Source organism: Aquarana catesbeiana, unplaced genomic scaffold (genome assembly GCF_042186555.1).
Source record: "Aquarana catesbeiana isolate 2022-GZ unplaced genomic scaffold, ASM4218655v1 unanchor14, whole genome shotgun sequence".
Lineage (NCBI taxonomy): Eukaryota > Metazoa > Chordata > Amphibia > Anura > Ranidae > Aquarana > Aquarana catesbeiana.
Window position 1 is genome coordinate 1 of NW_027362557.1, and position 15000 is coordinate 15000.

The window sequence follows — 15000 nt, forward strand, 5'->3', positions numbered from 1 at the left end:
GACCATAACTCCCAACTATCCCTGATTTGGAGGGACTGTCCCTGATTTGGAGCAATGTCCCTCTGTCCCTCATTCCTCCTCATTTTTCCCTCATTTTGTTCTGATCTATATAATTGTATATAAAATGCACTTTTTATCTACCAAAAAGTGTTTCCCAGTGCTAAACCTTTCATCTGATTTCTAAATTGCTGCATTTGTAAACTCCAAAAGCCAATATAAAGGAATAGTAGTGGTAAAAAAGCAGTTGTGGGTGTAACCAATCTTGTTTTTTGTACAATTCTCCTTTAAGGAGGTGTGGCAAGGGGTGTGTCCTATGCCTGCCTACTTTTGCTGATAGGAGTCCCTCATTCCCATCTCAAAAAGTTGGGAGGTATGTTGTGACGCCTGCCTTTACACGCACATGAACTTTAATGGCATACCAGTCTTAATCCTCGTACACACGATCGGATTTTCCGCAGACAAAACCTCAGACTTTTGTCCGAAGGACATTGGCCAGGAACTTGTTTTGCATACAAATGCCAAGGAATTGTCGGCCAACAAACACGAACGTAGTGACGTACTACGTGGTTTTTCAGCTCTTTAGCGCCACCCCTTGTGCTCCTTCTGCTACTTTCGTGTTATGCCGTGTACACACGGGTGGACTTTCCGACCGGACTGGTCCGACGGAACGAATCCGTCGGACAATCCGATTGTGTGTGGGCTTCATTGGACCTTTAGCGGACTTTTTCTGTTGAAAATCAGATGGACTTTAGATTTAGAACATGTTTCAAATCTTTCCGAAGGACTCGAATGCGATCGAAAAATCCGCTTGTCTGTATGCTAGTCCGACGGACAAAAAAACTACGTAAGGGCAGCTATTGGCTACTGGCTTTGAACTTCCTTATTCTAATCCGATCGTATGTCATCACGCTCAAACGACCGGACTTTCGAACAGACTTTAGTCTGTTCGTGTGTGTGCAAGTCCGGTCGTTTGCAAGTTCATCGTAACTCCGTCGAAAGTCCGTCGGAAAGACCGTCGGACATTTGATGCTCAAAAGTCCGTCCGTGTGTACACGATATAAGTAGAAATTTGGTGTGTGTTGATTCGCGCTTTTCATTTTGCACTTTTCAGTTCATTTCTGAATGGCCGTTCGTCAACCAGCCATGTTGCGGAATCGGAGGAGATAACGTGTATTGGCCTTGAAGTTATTGCTTTGACCCAAGTCCAGGAACAGGAGGAGTTCTTGGACCAAAAATTAGTTGCTTTATTAATCGTGACCAATTATGTCATATGCCTTTGCTGCGGGAGTTCCAGGAGAATAATCCAGATGATTTTAGAAATTATCTCCGGATGACGGTCCCCTGCTTTCACCAACTCTTGGCATTGTTGACCCCCTATTTTAAGAAGCAGGACACATGCATATTTTTTGGTTAAATAATAATGATTTGTTATATTTTCTATATTTTTGGATGCATAGAATGCACTTTTTGGTTAAGTTCTATTGGCAGATAGCATGTCTAATTTTATTTGTTTTCTTTTTTTAATGCAAAAGAAAAAAATTGTGTAGAATACTTGGCTATGTGTTTTACTTCAAATGACAGTTTGGGAGTAGGCAGTTATATTTTAAAAAAATACAATGTAAAATTAACAAGGGACACCGACATAGTTGTATCTTTGATCTTAAAAACTACAGGATAATGGTGTTGTGGTAATTTGCACCAAAAAAAAAATAACAGGCATAATAATATTATTCTTGATATCACTAGAAAAAAAAGCCTTTGAAAATGTGTTTGCAATAACTCCATCAGTATCACCAGCAAAGCAGCTTTATTATTATCCCATTAAAGAAGAAGAGAATTGTGCGCTGCATTTCCAGATTTCATAATTTGCTGCGTCACGAATGTTGCCGGCGGAGAGAGCAAGCGGGATGGGGAACCGCAGCACCCGCTACATGTGCTCCGCCTCTGGACACAGACGAGGAGGAGGGAGGGGAGCACTCTGGAGCTTCGGCGCCCCCACCTCTGTGTGGAGCAAAGCCCAACCCCTGAAAAACAACCCCACACCATAATCCCCCCTCCACCAAATGATTTGGACCAGTGCACAAAGCAAGGTCCATAAAGACATGGATGAGCTAGTTTGGGGTAGAGGAACTTGAACCCTATGGACTAAGACTGGGATGCCACTCGCGGGGTTTGCGGCTCTGGCAGCACCCCTCCTCTCAGAGCGGCGGCGACCTCCGCTCCAGCGCGAGTCTCCTCCGCTCCTATTCCTAAGCGCCAGGCATCCAATAGGGTTGCCCAATGCTTTGGCCAATCAGATAGCAGGTCTGATGCCCTGCCTCCTGATTGGCAGGGAGGAAGGTTACTGTGGAAATAGCGAAAATTAATTCGCTATCGTCACACAATTGGGTGGGATCAGGGCGCACTCTCTGCCCACCCTATTTTGAAGCCTATTAGAGCCTCTGGCTCTAATCAGGTGCTTCAAAAATTACCACCCACTCCCACCCAGCCATAGGAATCCATGCTTTCGGCATCCTGAAAGGGGCCGGGCGCATGGATGGGGGGCGGCACCCGTGCGCCCACAGTGCAAGGGCCGCCACTGCAATACTGTGATTTACCATGGTGCTGATTCTTCTCCTGTACTAGATGTGTTGGTGGCTCTCAGCAACTCGTGCCTGAGCACCAGTAATTTCAGCCCTGGAGGATACCAGGGCAGGTAGTAGTGCTGCACCTTTGCTATCTAACACATAAATGCTTACGCAGGTCCAAGCTGAACCAATGTAACTATGTATAAGTTGAAATACCTAAACTTCAGCTGTAAATTTCTCTTATGTGTGTATTAGAGGTTTTTAATTAGACATTGACATTTTATGTTCTTCAAGTATAGGTATCTACAAATCAAAGTTCTCCCTTCTGTGCCAAAGCTACTGCAAAACAATTCATCATGCTGCATTCACATTACAAAATTCACTAGTGAGAACTTTTCCTAGTGGCATCAGGAGGTTGTGTAGGGATATATTGTTAATGAGTTCACTTGTGCAAGATTATTTAGCTTTTTCCTGTGACCATTCCTTATTTACCAAGTCCAGAGTCAAATGTTGCTGTTCTGTTTTGGATCTTGCGGGCCTGTAACCAAATAGATCCATTGCCTCTTTGCAGTTGTCTTGAATCTGTTTTATGAAATTGAAGTCCAGAGCAGTTCTCCATTTGTGGACCACCTTTGAGGACTCTCGTGAGAAAGTCATGCTCCCTTCTACCTCCTCATGAGTTATATTGTAAACCCACTGTTCCAGGTCTTTAGTAAGAGACAGGCCAGCAAAACTGTACATTTTTTTTATGTTTTTAATGGGCTCATTAGCAAGGTCCTCATGTCGAATTGCCATATATCGTCCCCGCAACACCTCCGCTGTTTTAGCCACATTGTTGATGTCAACCTGAGATTTGCAAATCTTCTCCATTACCCTGCTTATTGTAATATTTTTATTTCCATCATTCTTAAGTACAATATGGTCCTCAATATTGAGATCAAAGGATTTCCTTGACAAAGCAACAGCTCTAGGGTCCCTTACAAGGTGCAAAATACGAAGATTAAGATCAGGGTTTCGAAAAAGGGGAAGAAAAACAGAAAGGTCTAAAATCCGGACTGTTTTCAACACAACATGGCTGTATGTCTTGCATGTTTCTGCCATTTCTTTCAGCAAAGTATTTTTGCAACGATGGTAGCACTTATGGCGATCGTAACCTTCAGAAGGAATAAAGACTGAACAAAATGGTGGGGTGCAGAGCGCTCGACTTTCTGCAAAGAAGCCCAATTCAGAAATATGTTTTCCACCTTCAGGAAGATAGTGATGAAGAGGGGACACGTCACAGGTGAAAAGTGATTGTAGAAGATCTCTTAAGGGAAAATGTAGCAGCTCGGAACCTTCATTTCGAAGCTTCATCCAGATGGGATGTCCAGGCTCAAAGAGGTAAAAGACGTCATTGTGATGGTTGAAGATCTGTCCAAGGAATGAAGAACCTGATCTCCAGGATGACACAATAAGGAGATGGACCGGTTTATTTTTGGGAGCAGAAAGTTGTAAGTATGTAGAGAAGGGAGTTTTGCTAAAAAGAAATTGGGATATAGAAAAGAAAAAGAGAGACACAGAGAGTAAGAATAAATATTTAAGACGTAGGGACATCATCAGAAATCGAGTAAGAACAAGAATGGCCTGGAATGACCAGGAAGTCCAAAAACCAGTGAGAGGAAGTCCAAAAACCAGTGAGAGATGAGAAATGGGACCTATAAAGGGAGTAGAAAATGATTAAGGTTAGTAATTGGTAATCAAAGAAGAACTGTAGTCAATTAAAGTGTATGTCCAGCCAAAACGTTTTTTTTTCTTTCAGTTTTGGGTTGAGTGGGGAAGGGTTAGACCCTGTGTTGGGTTTTTATTGCTACCAGGGGCTGCGTTGGAGAGATGTGCCCTCACTCTTAACTGGTGTGACAACACTTTCACCAAACAGAAAGTGAAGAAGAATCTGTAGCGGGGCAAGATGGCAATAAAAAGCTAACGGGGTTTCTGGCCTTTTCCCATGCTACAGAAGACTAGAGACGTGCGCGTTGAAGAAGTTTGTTTTGTTTCAGATTTGTTTGTTAAGCTAATATCTTTTCTTCATATTTGTTATGTTAGAATGATTTGTTTCCAGAATTAGTTACGTGTATTCAGATTCGTTTTTTAAATTTGTTATTTTTAAATTGATTTGAAATTCGGTTTTATTTGTTCTGTTTTGTTTATTCTATTCTAATCTATTTTTCTATTCTATTCTATTCTTTTCGTTTTTATTATACTCTATTCTATTCTGTTCTATTCTATTCTGTTTTGTAAAGCAGCCTAAGTAGAAATCATAATCTTATTTCGCTTTTATACCTTACTGTATTTATTGTAATCTGTTTCTATTTCAAATTCAAATTCATTTTTGGATTCAAATAAATTTTCTTATTAATTTTCAAATTCGGATTATATTTGTTGATATATCCAAATTTCCAAATAATGGAAATTTTGTCCGAATTTTGATTTGTAACAAAGGAATCGCATATGTCTGCTGAAGACTGTCTGTGTTGCTTTTGAAGATTTTCCCCAAGTTTCTCTTTATTTCCTGACACCATTGCCCATAGGAAAAGAGGAAATCTCTCTAACGGTGCCCCAGATAGCAGTACAAACCCAGCAGGAGTTTTAATTCTTTCCTACTCTATCAAAAACACAAAAAAGTTTTGGCTGGTCAAACACTAAAGCTTACTTAAATCAACACACTGAAAGTTTATATTTGCATATATTATTAGACTTTTAAATTAATTTTCACCTGGTAATCTCATCAGTAACACACTTCCTATTATAGGGTGACAACGCTCACTGCTTTTCTTCACTGCCTGTCAATAAGTAACAAATTCCCTGTTAGATAGCTGTTAGAGGGACTAGTGCCTGTATATTTCAGTTCTTGTGGCCAACTCAACTTTTTGGATTCTCCTTCACTTTTTATTCTGAGTATATGGGTTATCAGGACAAATAGAGAGCAAACAGGGATAATTAAAAACCTGATGAGATTTTCGACCGCTCTATGCATTCTTCCCACTGATTATCAATGTTAAGGCCCATACACACGATCAGACTTTTTGACAACAAACATGCAAATTAGCTGTTTTGGGGCAACATCCGACCGTGCTCCATCGGACAAACTTTTTTGGTTTTCATCTGACCTTTGTTGGCTGTGCAAACGGACAAACTTTCCGGCAACAAAAGTCCGATGGAGCAAAGTCCGATCATGTGTACACAAAGCCATCGGACTTTTGTACAAACTACAGTACCTGCCTGCGAGAATGTTTCCAGTGCGATCCCATCACGCTGGATCTCGGCGACAGGGTACTGTACATCTCGCGCTGGCTGCAATAGGAAAAACACATTTTCCTATTGCAGCCAGCGCGAGGGGGAATTCCCCTCTGGGAGCATACCAGGCCCTTAGGTATGGATTTTAAGGGGAATCACTATGCCGAAAAAACGGCGTGGGGGTCCTCCCCAAAATCCACACCAGACCCTTATCCGAGCACGCAGCCCGGCCGTTCAGGAAAGGGAATGGGGACAAGCGAACGCCCCCCCTCCCGAACCGTACCAGGCCGCATGCCCTCAACATGGGGGGTGGGCGCTTTGGGGCAGGGAGGGCGCCCTGTGGGCCCCCCCACCCCAAACCACCTTGTCCCCATGTTAATGAGGACAAGGGCCTCTTCCTGACAACCCTGGCCGTTGGTTGTCTGGGTCTGCGGGCAGAGGGCTTATCAGAATCCGGGAGCCCCCTTTAATAAGGAGGCCTCCAGATCCCGGCCCCCCACCCTATGTGAATGAGTATGGCGTACATCGCACCGTCTTCTCCGCTCTCTCTGGCCTCTTCTCCCGGTGTCCCGCTCTCTGGCCTCTTCTCCCAGTGTCCGGTTCTTCTCCCGCAATTCTGCTGGGCTCCTCCACTATCTTCTGCTCTTTTGCCGCTCTTTTGCTAGCGGTGGGCCGGTCTTCTTCGTCGTCTCGTTCCCTCTCCTCTTCTTCCAATGTTGACACAACGCTCTCTCCCGCTGTAATGCTGTGTGCGAGGTACGGGATGACTTATATAGGCATGGGGCATGGTCACCGGGTGATGTCACCCGGTGACCCCACCCCCTTATGACATCACAGTCCTGACCACATGTATAAGTAGCTGAAAGAGAGTAACACTGCTAGGCTCTGATGAAGAAGGTTTAACCTTTGAAACGCGTCAGGCAGAAGCGGTTCGTATGTCCCCCTCTCTGGGACTCGGAGACTGCTATCAGTGGACAGACTGCTATATGCCAAAGTCTGTTTTAAGCGCGATTTTCTTTCTACTTTTGTGAGTAGTTTTTATTTATGCTTTTGAATAAATGTACTAAAGGATAATGCACTAGGCTGGTGTGCCCTCTTTTCTCTGTTCTTGGGTTTATGTGCTTTGGTCAACCTACCACTAATGCCCCCAATACTACCCTCTGGAATATGTTCTGCGCTGACTATCTCTACCTCTGGACCCTCCCCCCCATCGCCTACTTTAAAAAACCCCTCTAACTTTTTTGGCCATCTTCATTCCCAGCTGATCTGCACCCTCCTCATTTAGGTGCAGTCCGTCCCTTCTATAGTACCAGTTACCGACTGAGAAGTCGGTCCATTCCTCCAGGAATTCTATGGGAATGTGATAAATCAAGATGCAACGCTAATAAAATAAAGTAATAAATACATTGATCAAAAATGGTGAAAAAAACTCTCAAAAATAAAAACTAATGCAGGTACCACACACAAAAAAAATGGCACAAATGCATCTATCCCATGCATGAGACAAAACTGTGTGTGATTACCCAGAACTGAAATTTGTAGATTAATGGGAAACATACAGAGACGCCATAATCTCCATGGACCCTTTCTGATTTACACATTTATACTGTGTTCATTGGATTTGGGGCTTTTTCCTTTCATCATTGATTTGCTATATGTTTAATATCAATTATGTTTTTTTAATCACTTATCACTTTTATTATTTTTCATGCTATCCGCCTTATGTTCATTCAGTGAGAGTTTATTTCACCATTATTTGTGTGTATTGGATTTTTCATATTCCATCTATTCATTATTTGTGCATCATTGTTAGCCATTTTTTTTGCGTGTGGTACCTGCATTCGTTTTCATTTTTGAGAGTTTTTTCACCATTTTTGATCAATTTATTTTTTACTTTATTTTATTAGCGCTGCATCTTGATTTATCACATAGCGTTTGAGTTTAGTATTAGACTTTTGGTGCTGCTTTTAGTTTATTTATTTATTTATTTCAGGTACTTATATAGCGCTGTCAATTTACGCAGCACTTTACATATACATTGTACATTCACATCAGTCCCTACCCTCAAGGAGCTTACAATCTAAGGTCCCTAACTCACATTCATACATACTAGGGACAATTTAGACAGGATCCAATTAACCTATCAGCATGTCTTTGGAGTGTGGGAGGAAACCGGAGTACCCGGAGGAAACCCACGCAGGCACAGGGAGAACATGCAAACTCCAGGCAGGTAGTGTCGTGGGTGGGATTTTAGTTATTTTCTAAAGATCTTTTCTATTTCGAGCACAGCGTTAACCCTAGGGTTTTGTTTACAAATTCTATGGGAATGTTTGCCCATTCTTCCAGAAGTGAATTTGTGAGGTCACGCACTGAAGTTGGACGAGAAAGCCTGGTTCGCAGTCTCTGCTCTAATCTTTCCCAAAGGTGTTCTATCGGGTTGAGGTCAGGACTCTAGGCAGGACAGTCAAGTTCCTCCACCCCAAACACGCACATCCATGTCTTTATGGACCTTGCTTTGTGCACTGGTCCAAATCATTTGGTGGAGGGGGGCTTAGGGTATGGGGGTTGTTCTTCAGGGGTTGGGCTTCGCCCCTTAGTTCCAGTGAAGGGAACTATTAAGGCGTCATCATACCAAGACATTTTGGACAATTTCATGCTCCCAAATTTGTGGGAACAGTTTGGGGATGGCCCCTTCCTGTTCCAACATGACTGCGCACCAGTGCACAAAACAAGGAATTCATTTTGGATACAGTGTTAGTAATTGCCCATTAAAACAAGACAGTGCTGAAAAGTGAAAAATGGCCTGGACTGGGAGGGGGGTGAAAGTGTCCAGACTTGAGGAGGGTAAATGACAACTGCCTAACCACCTCACTTGATAGAAATTTCTTCTCAATTCCTGCTGTATCTCTAGGACAAGAAATGAAGGAAAATCTCCCCAATGGGACACAGACAGTAAAGAATAGACCCACATGGAATTAAAGTCTTTGCTACCCCTTTCATAAACTAAAAAAAAATTTTTTTTCTATACACTTTACAAGGCTGAGAAGTTTGGTGAATTGTTGGGTAAAGAAATAAAGAATTTGGAAGTGTCCTACCTGTCGCCAGCCATGCTCCGCACTGAACTAGCTGCTTTGATAAGCATGATTCATCTAACGCAGAGACCCATTAAACATCTATTGTGTTCAGCTCATTGACAGGGAACAGTATTTTATGGTGCTTTGGTAACTACAGTTGACTAGGAAAGCCAGTACCATTCATGAATAGCAAAGTTGTTCTGCCCTACACTTGGCATGTCATGCGTAACAAAGTCCTTGAGAGATACACATGACATCTGAGACGCCCAACCATGACTCTAAAATTTATAACTATGCTATGGCCAATACTTACACAAAAGCAACTTGAGTTGGAAAGAAAAAGACAGCAACCTTATTACAGCATAACCGTACTTCTAGGATAGCTATTCCTTCACATATTTTTGGTAAAATAAAATCCCAATAAGCATATATTGATTGGTCTGCGCAAAAGCTGCTTTTACTAGGGGAAGGCATGGATCCATGTCCCTGCTTTGCAGAGACACAAATTCCATCCTGGCGATCTGCCTTGTTTATATAGGCAGGTCACCTACATCCCATACATCACCTACATCCCATACATCCCATACATCATCTACACCCCACATCCCATACATCCCATACATCACCTACATCCCATACATCACATGCATCACCTACATCCCATACATCACATACATCTCATACATCTCATACATCACATACATCCCATACATCACATACATCACCTACATCCCATACATCTCATACATCTCATACATCCCATACATCCCATACATCCCATATATCACGTACATCTCATACATCCCATACATCACCTACATCCCATACATCCCATACATCACCTACATCCCATACATCACCTACATCCCATACATCCCATACATCCCATACATCACCTACATTCCATACATCACCTACATCCCATACATCACCTACATCACCTACATCCCATACATCACATACATCCCATACATCACCTACATCACCTACATCCCATACATCACATACATCACATACATCCCATACATCCCATACATCACCTACATCCCATACATCACCTACATCCCATACATCACCTACATCACCTACATCCCATACATCCCATACATCACCTACATCCCATACATCACATACATCCCATACATCACCTACATCACCTACATCCCATACATCCCATACATCACCTACATCCCATACATCACCTACATCACCTACATCACATACATCCCCTACATCCTATACATCACCTACATCCCATAAATCACATACATCACCTATATCCCATACATCCCATACATCACCTATATCCCATACATCCCATACATCACCTATATCCCATACATCACCTACATCACCTACATCACATACATCCCATACATCACATACATCACATGCATGCACGTGGGCTAGATGCGAGAGGTGGATAAGCAGGATGAGTGTGCCAGGACAGGTAGATGTGTAAATCAGGTACCATGCATCCATCGATCAGCTTCCGCAGTGTGTAATCACAGTAGAAGCGCCCCCTACCTGGAAGTATCAGATCACGTGTGTGTGTGTGTGTGTGTATATATATATATATATATATATATATATATATATATACATGTGATCTGCGAACAGGTGATGCCCTGTAGCAGTAAAACTGCTGTAGGGTGGACCTTGTTAGCGAAATTTGGTTTACGCAAAGCACACAGCCAAATCTCCTGTTTCTAATCATAATAACAATTTCGTCTAATGATATAATACCATCTCACCTTTTGATCATATGTCTCTCCTCTGGTGTAGCTCATCCGCTGGTGTGTGCCTCATGCTTACAAATAGAATCACAACACATCCTTCTTACATTCCCATCTCAGCAAGACTGGCCTTTACAGCTCTGTCTGCCTCCTTTATTCAAAAGACCACAAAAGCAATCACAAACAGGAAGCCCTGGCCCCAACAGCCAATCGTTTCCTTCACAGGGTGTGACCTCACAGGATGTAAGTGACCATATAAGGATTTAACAACAGAATACAAAACAACCAATGAACAATGACTACAGGACATGATACAATATACTAAATGACGATGACTAAAGTTCCCTGTGCATGGGAGATTATCTGCAGGTGTACGTCATGGCACCCCAAACATGTTGATCAGGCATACCGGGGTGACAAGAGCAAAACACCTCTAAACCGATAATGTCTTTGCAGAGCGAACGCATCCCCACCAGACGATCGTTCTGTGCATTGCACAGGGGCCCTTTTGCTGGCCGACATGTCCTCTCTCCGCAAACACTTCTCTCCAAAAACCAGGAAGTTTTCCATTACCTAACAGGTCTCAGCCAGCATCGATCTGCCCCAGCCAGTTCTTTAGAACAGGCTGTGGTTGGTCAGACACACTAGGAGACTTATGACAACACATTAATATAAAATTTTCCACAACAACCTGAAGTGATTGACTATCACCTCCCCTCCCAGGTCATCCTTGCTGCCTGAAAACTCTCCTACCGAATGTGTTCCATTTACACCCGAGCATAAGCATTCCCACCTGCTTTTTTGTAAATGTTTCATATGTAGACGAGTGTCACGCACAGGGAATCTTAAAGTAGTTCAAGAACCTTTTCAGTCAGGGAGCGTCACCTGTTTTTTTCAGTGCAGGTTTGTAGCGCGTTTCTTTCTCGCTACAGACTTGTGGCAAAACACGCATCTGCTAACCGTGATTAGTGTGTAATTAACAATTAGGCTGCATTCACATCTGCGCATTTCTAAACGGGTGGCAACCCTTACAAAGTGGCGTGTTTTTCTGCGCGTTTTGGAAAAACGCTGCAAATGCGCAACACGCTTGACTCGCTATAATGGCATGCTAACTGCAATTGGGGTGTCATTAACCCCTTGCCGACCAGAGCATGATGATGGCATGGCTGGGCAAATGGGCATACCCGTACGCCCCCTTTAAGACGCGGCTAAGTGGGCGCACGCAGGCTTGCCGTGTACTCCGTGAGCATGCCCATGGGTCCCACAGACTCGATGTCCACTGGGGGGCCCGTGATTTTGACACGGAGCGGAAGAATGGGGAGATGTCTATGTAAACAAGGCATTTCCCTGTTCTGCCTAGCAACATGACAGAGATCTACTGCTCTCTGTCATTGGGAGCAGTGATCTCTGTCAGGTTGTAGTAAGCCCACCCCCCCCCCACAGTTAGAATCACTCCCTAGGACACACTTAACCCCTTGATCGCCCCCTAGTGTTCAACCCCTTCCCTTCCAGTGCCGTTCATACAGTAATCAGTGCATTTTTATAGCACTGATCACTGTATAAATGTCACTGGTCCCAAAATAGTGTCAAAAGTGTTTGATGTGTCCGCCGCAATGTCGCAGTCATGATAAAAATCGCAGATCATCGCCATTACTAATTTTAAAAAATTAATAATAAAAATGCCATAAATCTATCCCCTATTTTGTAGACACTATAACTTTTGCGCAAACCAATCAATATACACTTATTATGATTTTTTTTTTTTTACCAAAAATATGTAGAAGAATACATATCGGCCTAAACTGAGAAAGAAATTTGTTTTTTAATATATATTTTTTGGGGATATTTATTAAAGCAAAAAGTAAAAAATATTGCGTATTTTTTCAAAATTGCCGCTCTTTTTTTTATTTATAGCACAAAAAATAAAAACCGCAGAGGCGATCAAATACCACCAAAAGAAAGCTCTATTTGTGTGGAAAAAAGGACCTCAATTTTGTTTGGGAGCCATGTAGCACGACCACGCAATTGTCATTTAAAGCGTCGCAGTGCCGTATCGCAAAAAGTGCTCTGGTCAGGAAGGGGGAAAAATCTTCCGGGGCTGAAGTGGTTAATCATTAGGCTGCATTCACATCTGTGTGTTACATTACATCTGTTACATTACATCTTTATATTACTTTGAAAAAAATGTTGATAAATTATCTTTATCTTTACTTTAACCACTATAGCAGACTTACTGCTACAGGGCGGCCATATACGCGATTCTGCACCTCCGCATAGGGTGGCACACGTGCCACCAGTGTTCTGCTTCTGCTGTGATTAGTCACAACAGATGCCCATCCGTGGATGTTGGCCATTGGATGTCTGCCGGCACCCGCTGATCGGCGAGGAGAGACACAGGACTGAGATCTGCCTATGTAGACAAGGCAGTGCCCCGTCCTGTCAGCAGGGATGTGGTAGAGTTTGTTTCCCTGCAAAAAGCACTGTGCACAAAAACACTGGTTAGGCACATATTTAACCCTTTGATCGCCCCTGATATTTAATCCCTTCCCAGCAAGTGTCATTGTTACAGTGACAGTGCATATTTTTAGCACTGATTATTGTACAATGCCCTATACACATGATAGGATTTTCTGACAACAAAACCGTGGATTTTTTTTTTCCAAAGGATGTTGGCTCAAACTTGTCTTGCATACACACGGTCGCACAAATGTTGTCAGAAATTCCAAATGTCAAGAACGCGGTGACGTACAACACGTACGACAAGCCGAGAAAAATGAAGCTCAATAGACAGTGCGCTTCTACTGCTTGATTCCGAGCATGCATGGAATTTTGTGCGTCGGAATTGTGTACACACGATCAGAATTTCGGACAACGAATTTTGTTGTCGGAAAATTTGAGATCCAGATTTGTTGTCGGAAATTCTGACGGAAAATATCCGATGGAGCCTACGCACGGTCGGAATTTCCATCAACAAGCGCCCATCGAACATTTGTTGAAAAATTCTATCGTGTGTACAGGGCATTAGTGTGACTGTCACTCCTGCAAGATGCCAAAAGTGTCAGTTATGTGTCAGACTATAAATTGCCAATCGCCGCCATTACTAGTATACACAAATTCCAGTATATTTACCATAGTTTTGTAGACGCTGTAACTTTTGCACAAACTAATCAATATACACTTATAGGGATTTTTTTTTAACCAAAAATATGTAGTAGAATACATATTGGCCTAAATTTATGAAGAAAGTGAATTACCGGTATAACAATTTTTTATTGAATGTGTTTTATAGCAGAAAGTAAAAAATTTTTTTTTTTTTGTTTTTTTTTTTTTGTTTGCAAATCTGGTTTTGCAATCTTTTTTTGTTTATAGCATTAAAAAAAATAAGAAATGCAGAGGTAATCAAATACCAGCAAAAGGAAGCTCTATTTTAGCTTTATTTATAGCACTGATCACTGTATAAAAGACAATGGTCCCAAAAATGTGTCAAAATTGTCCGATGTGTCCATCATAATGTCGCAGTCACGATAAAAATCGCAGCTCGCCGCCATTACTAGTAACAAAAATAAAATAATAGAAATGCTATAAATCTATCCCCTATTTTGTAGATGCTATAACTTTTGTGCAAACCAATCAATATACGCTTATTGCGATTTTATTTACCAAAAATATGTAGAAGAATACGTAACGGCCTAAACTGAGAAAAAAAATAGCTTTTTAAAAAAAAAAAAAATGTGGATATTTATTATAGCAAAAAGTACAAAATATTGGGGGTTATTTACGAAAGGCAAATCCACTTTGCGCTGAAAGTGCACTTGGAAGTAAAGCCGCTGTAGATCTGAGGGGGACATGCAGGGAAAATAAAAAACAGCATTTTAGCTTGCACATGATTGGATGATAAAATCAGCAGAGCTTCCACTCATTTCAGATCTACCCCTTAGATTTAGATTGATTGCACTTTCAAGGTCACTTGCAGTGCAAAGTGGATTTGCCTTTCGTAAATAACCCCCATTGTGTTTTTTTTTTTTAAATTGTCGCACTTATTTTGTTTATAGCACAAAAAATAAAAGCTGCAAAGGTGATCAAATACCACCAAAAGAAAGCTCTATTTGTGGGAAAAAAAAGGATGTCAATTTTGTTTGGGTGCCACATCGCACGACCGCGCAATTGTCAGTTAAAGCCACGCAGTGCCGAATCACAAAAAAAAAAAAAAAAAGGCCCGGTCATTCAGCAGCCAAATCTTCCGGGGCTTAAAGTAATGCAATGTTGTACAGCCAACAAATGGCCTGGTCACGAGGGGGGGGCAAATCTTCCGTAGGTCAAGTGGTTAATACAGTCATATTAATCCATTCC

General features: G+C 42.1%; 1 protein-coding gene across 1 annotated transcript; it reads right to left on the reverse strand.

Annotated features, from left to right (window-relative positions):
• Window positions 1–6: 6 nt before the first annotated feature.
• On the reverse strand, window positions 7–9003 carry LOC141121321 (carbohydrate sulfotransferase 6-like). The gene is made up of 2 exons (XM_073611091.1): window positions 8936–9003; window positions 7–4261 (listed from the first exon to the last, which is right to left on the reverse strand). Exon 2 carries the CDS (start codon window positions 4161–4163, stop codon window positions 3024–3026), a length of 1140 nt encoding a protein of 379 aa, XP_073467192.1. The 5' UTR covers window positions 4164–4261; window positions 8936–9003; the 3' UTR covers window positions 7–3023.
• Between the last annotated feature and the right edge of the window lie 5997 nt (window positions 9004–15000).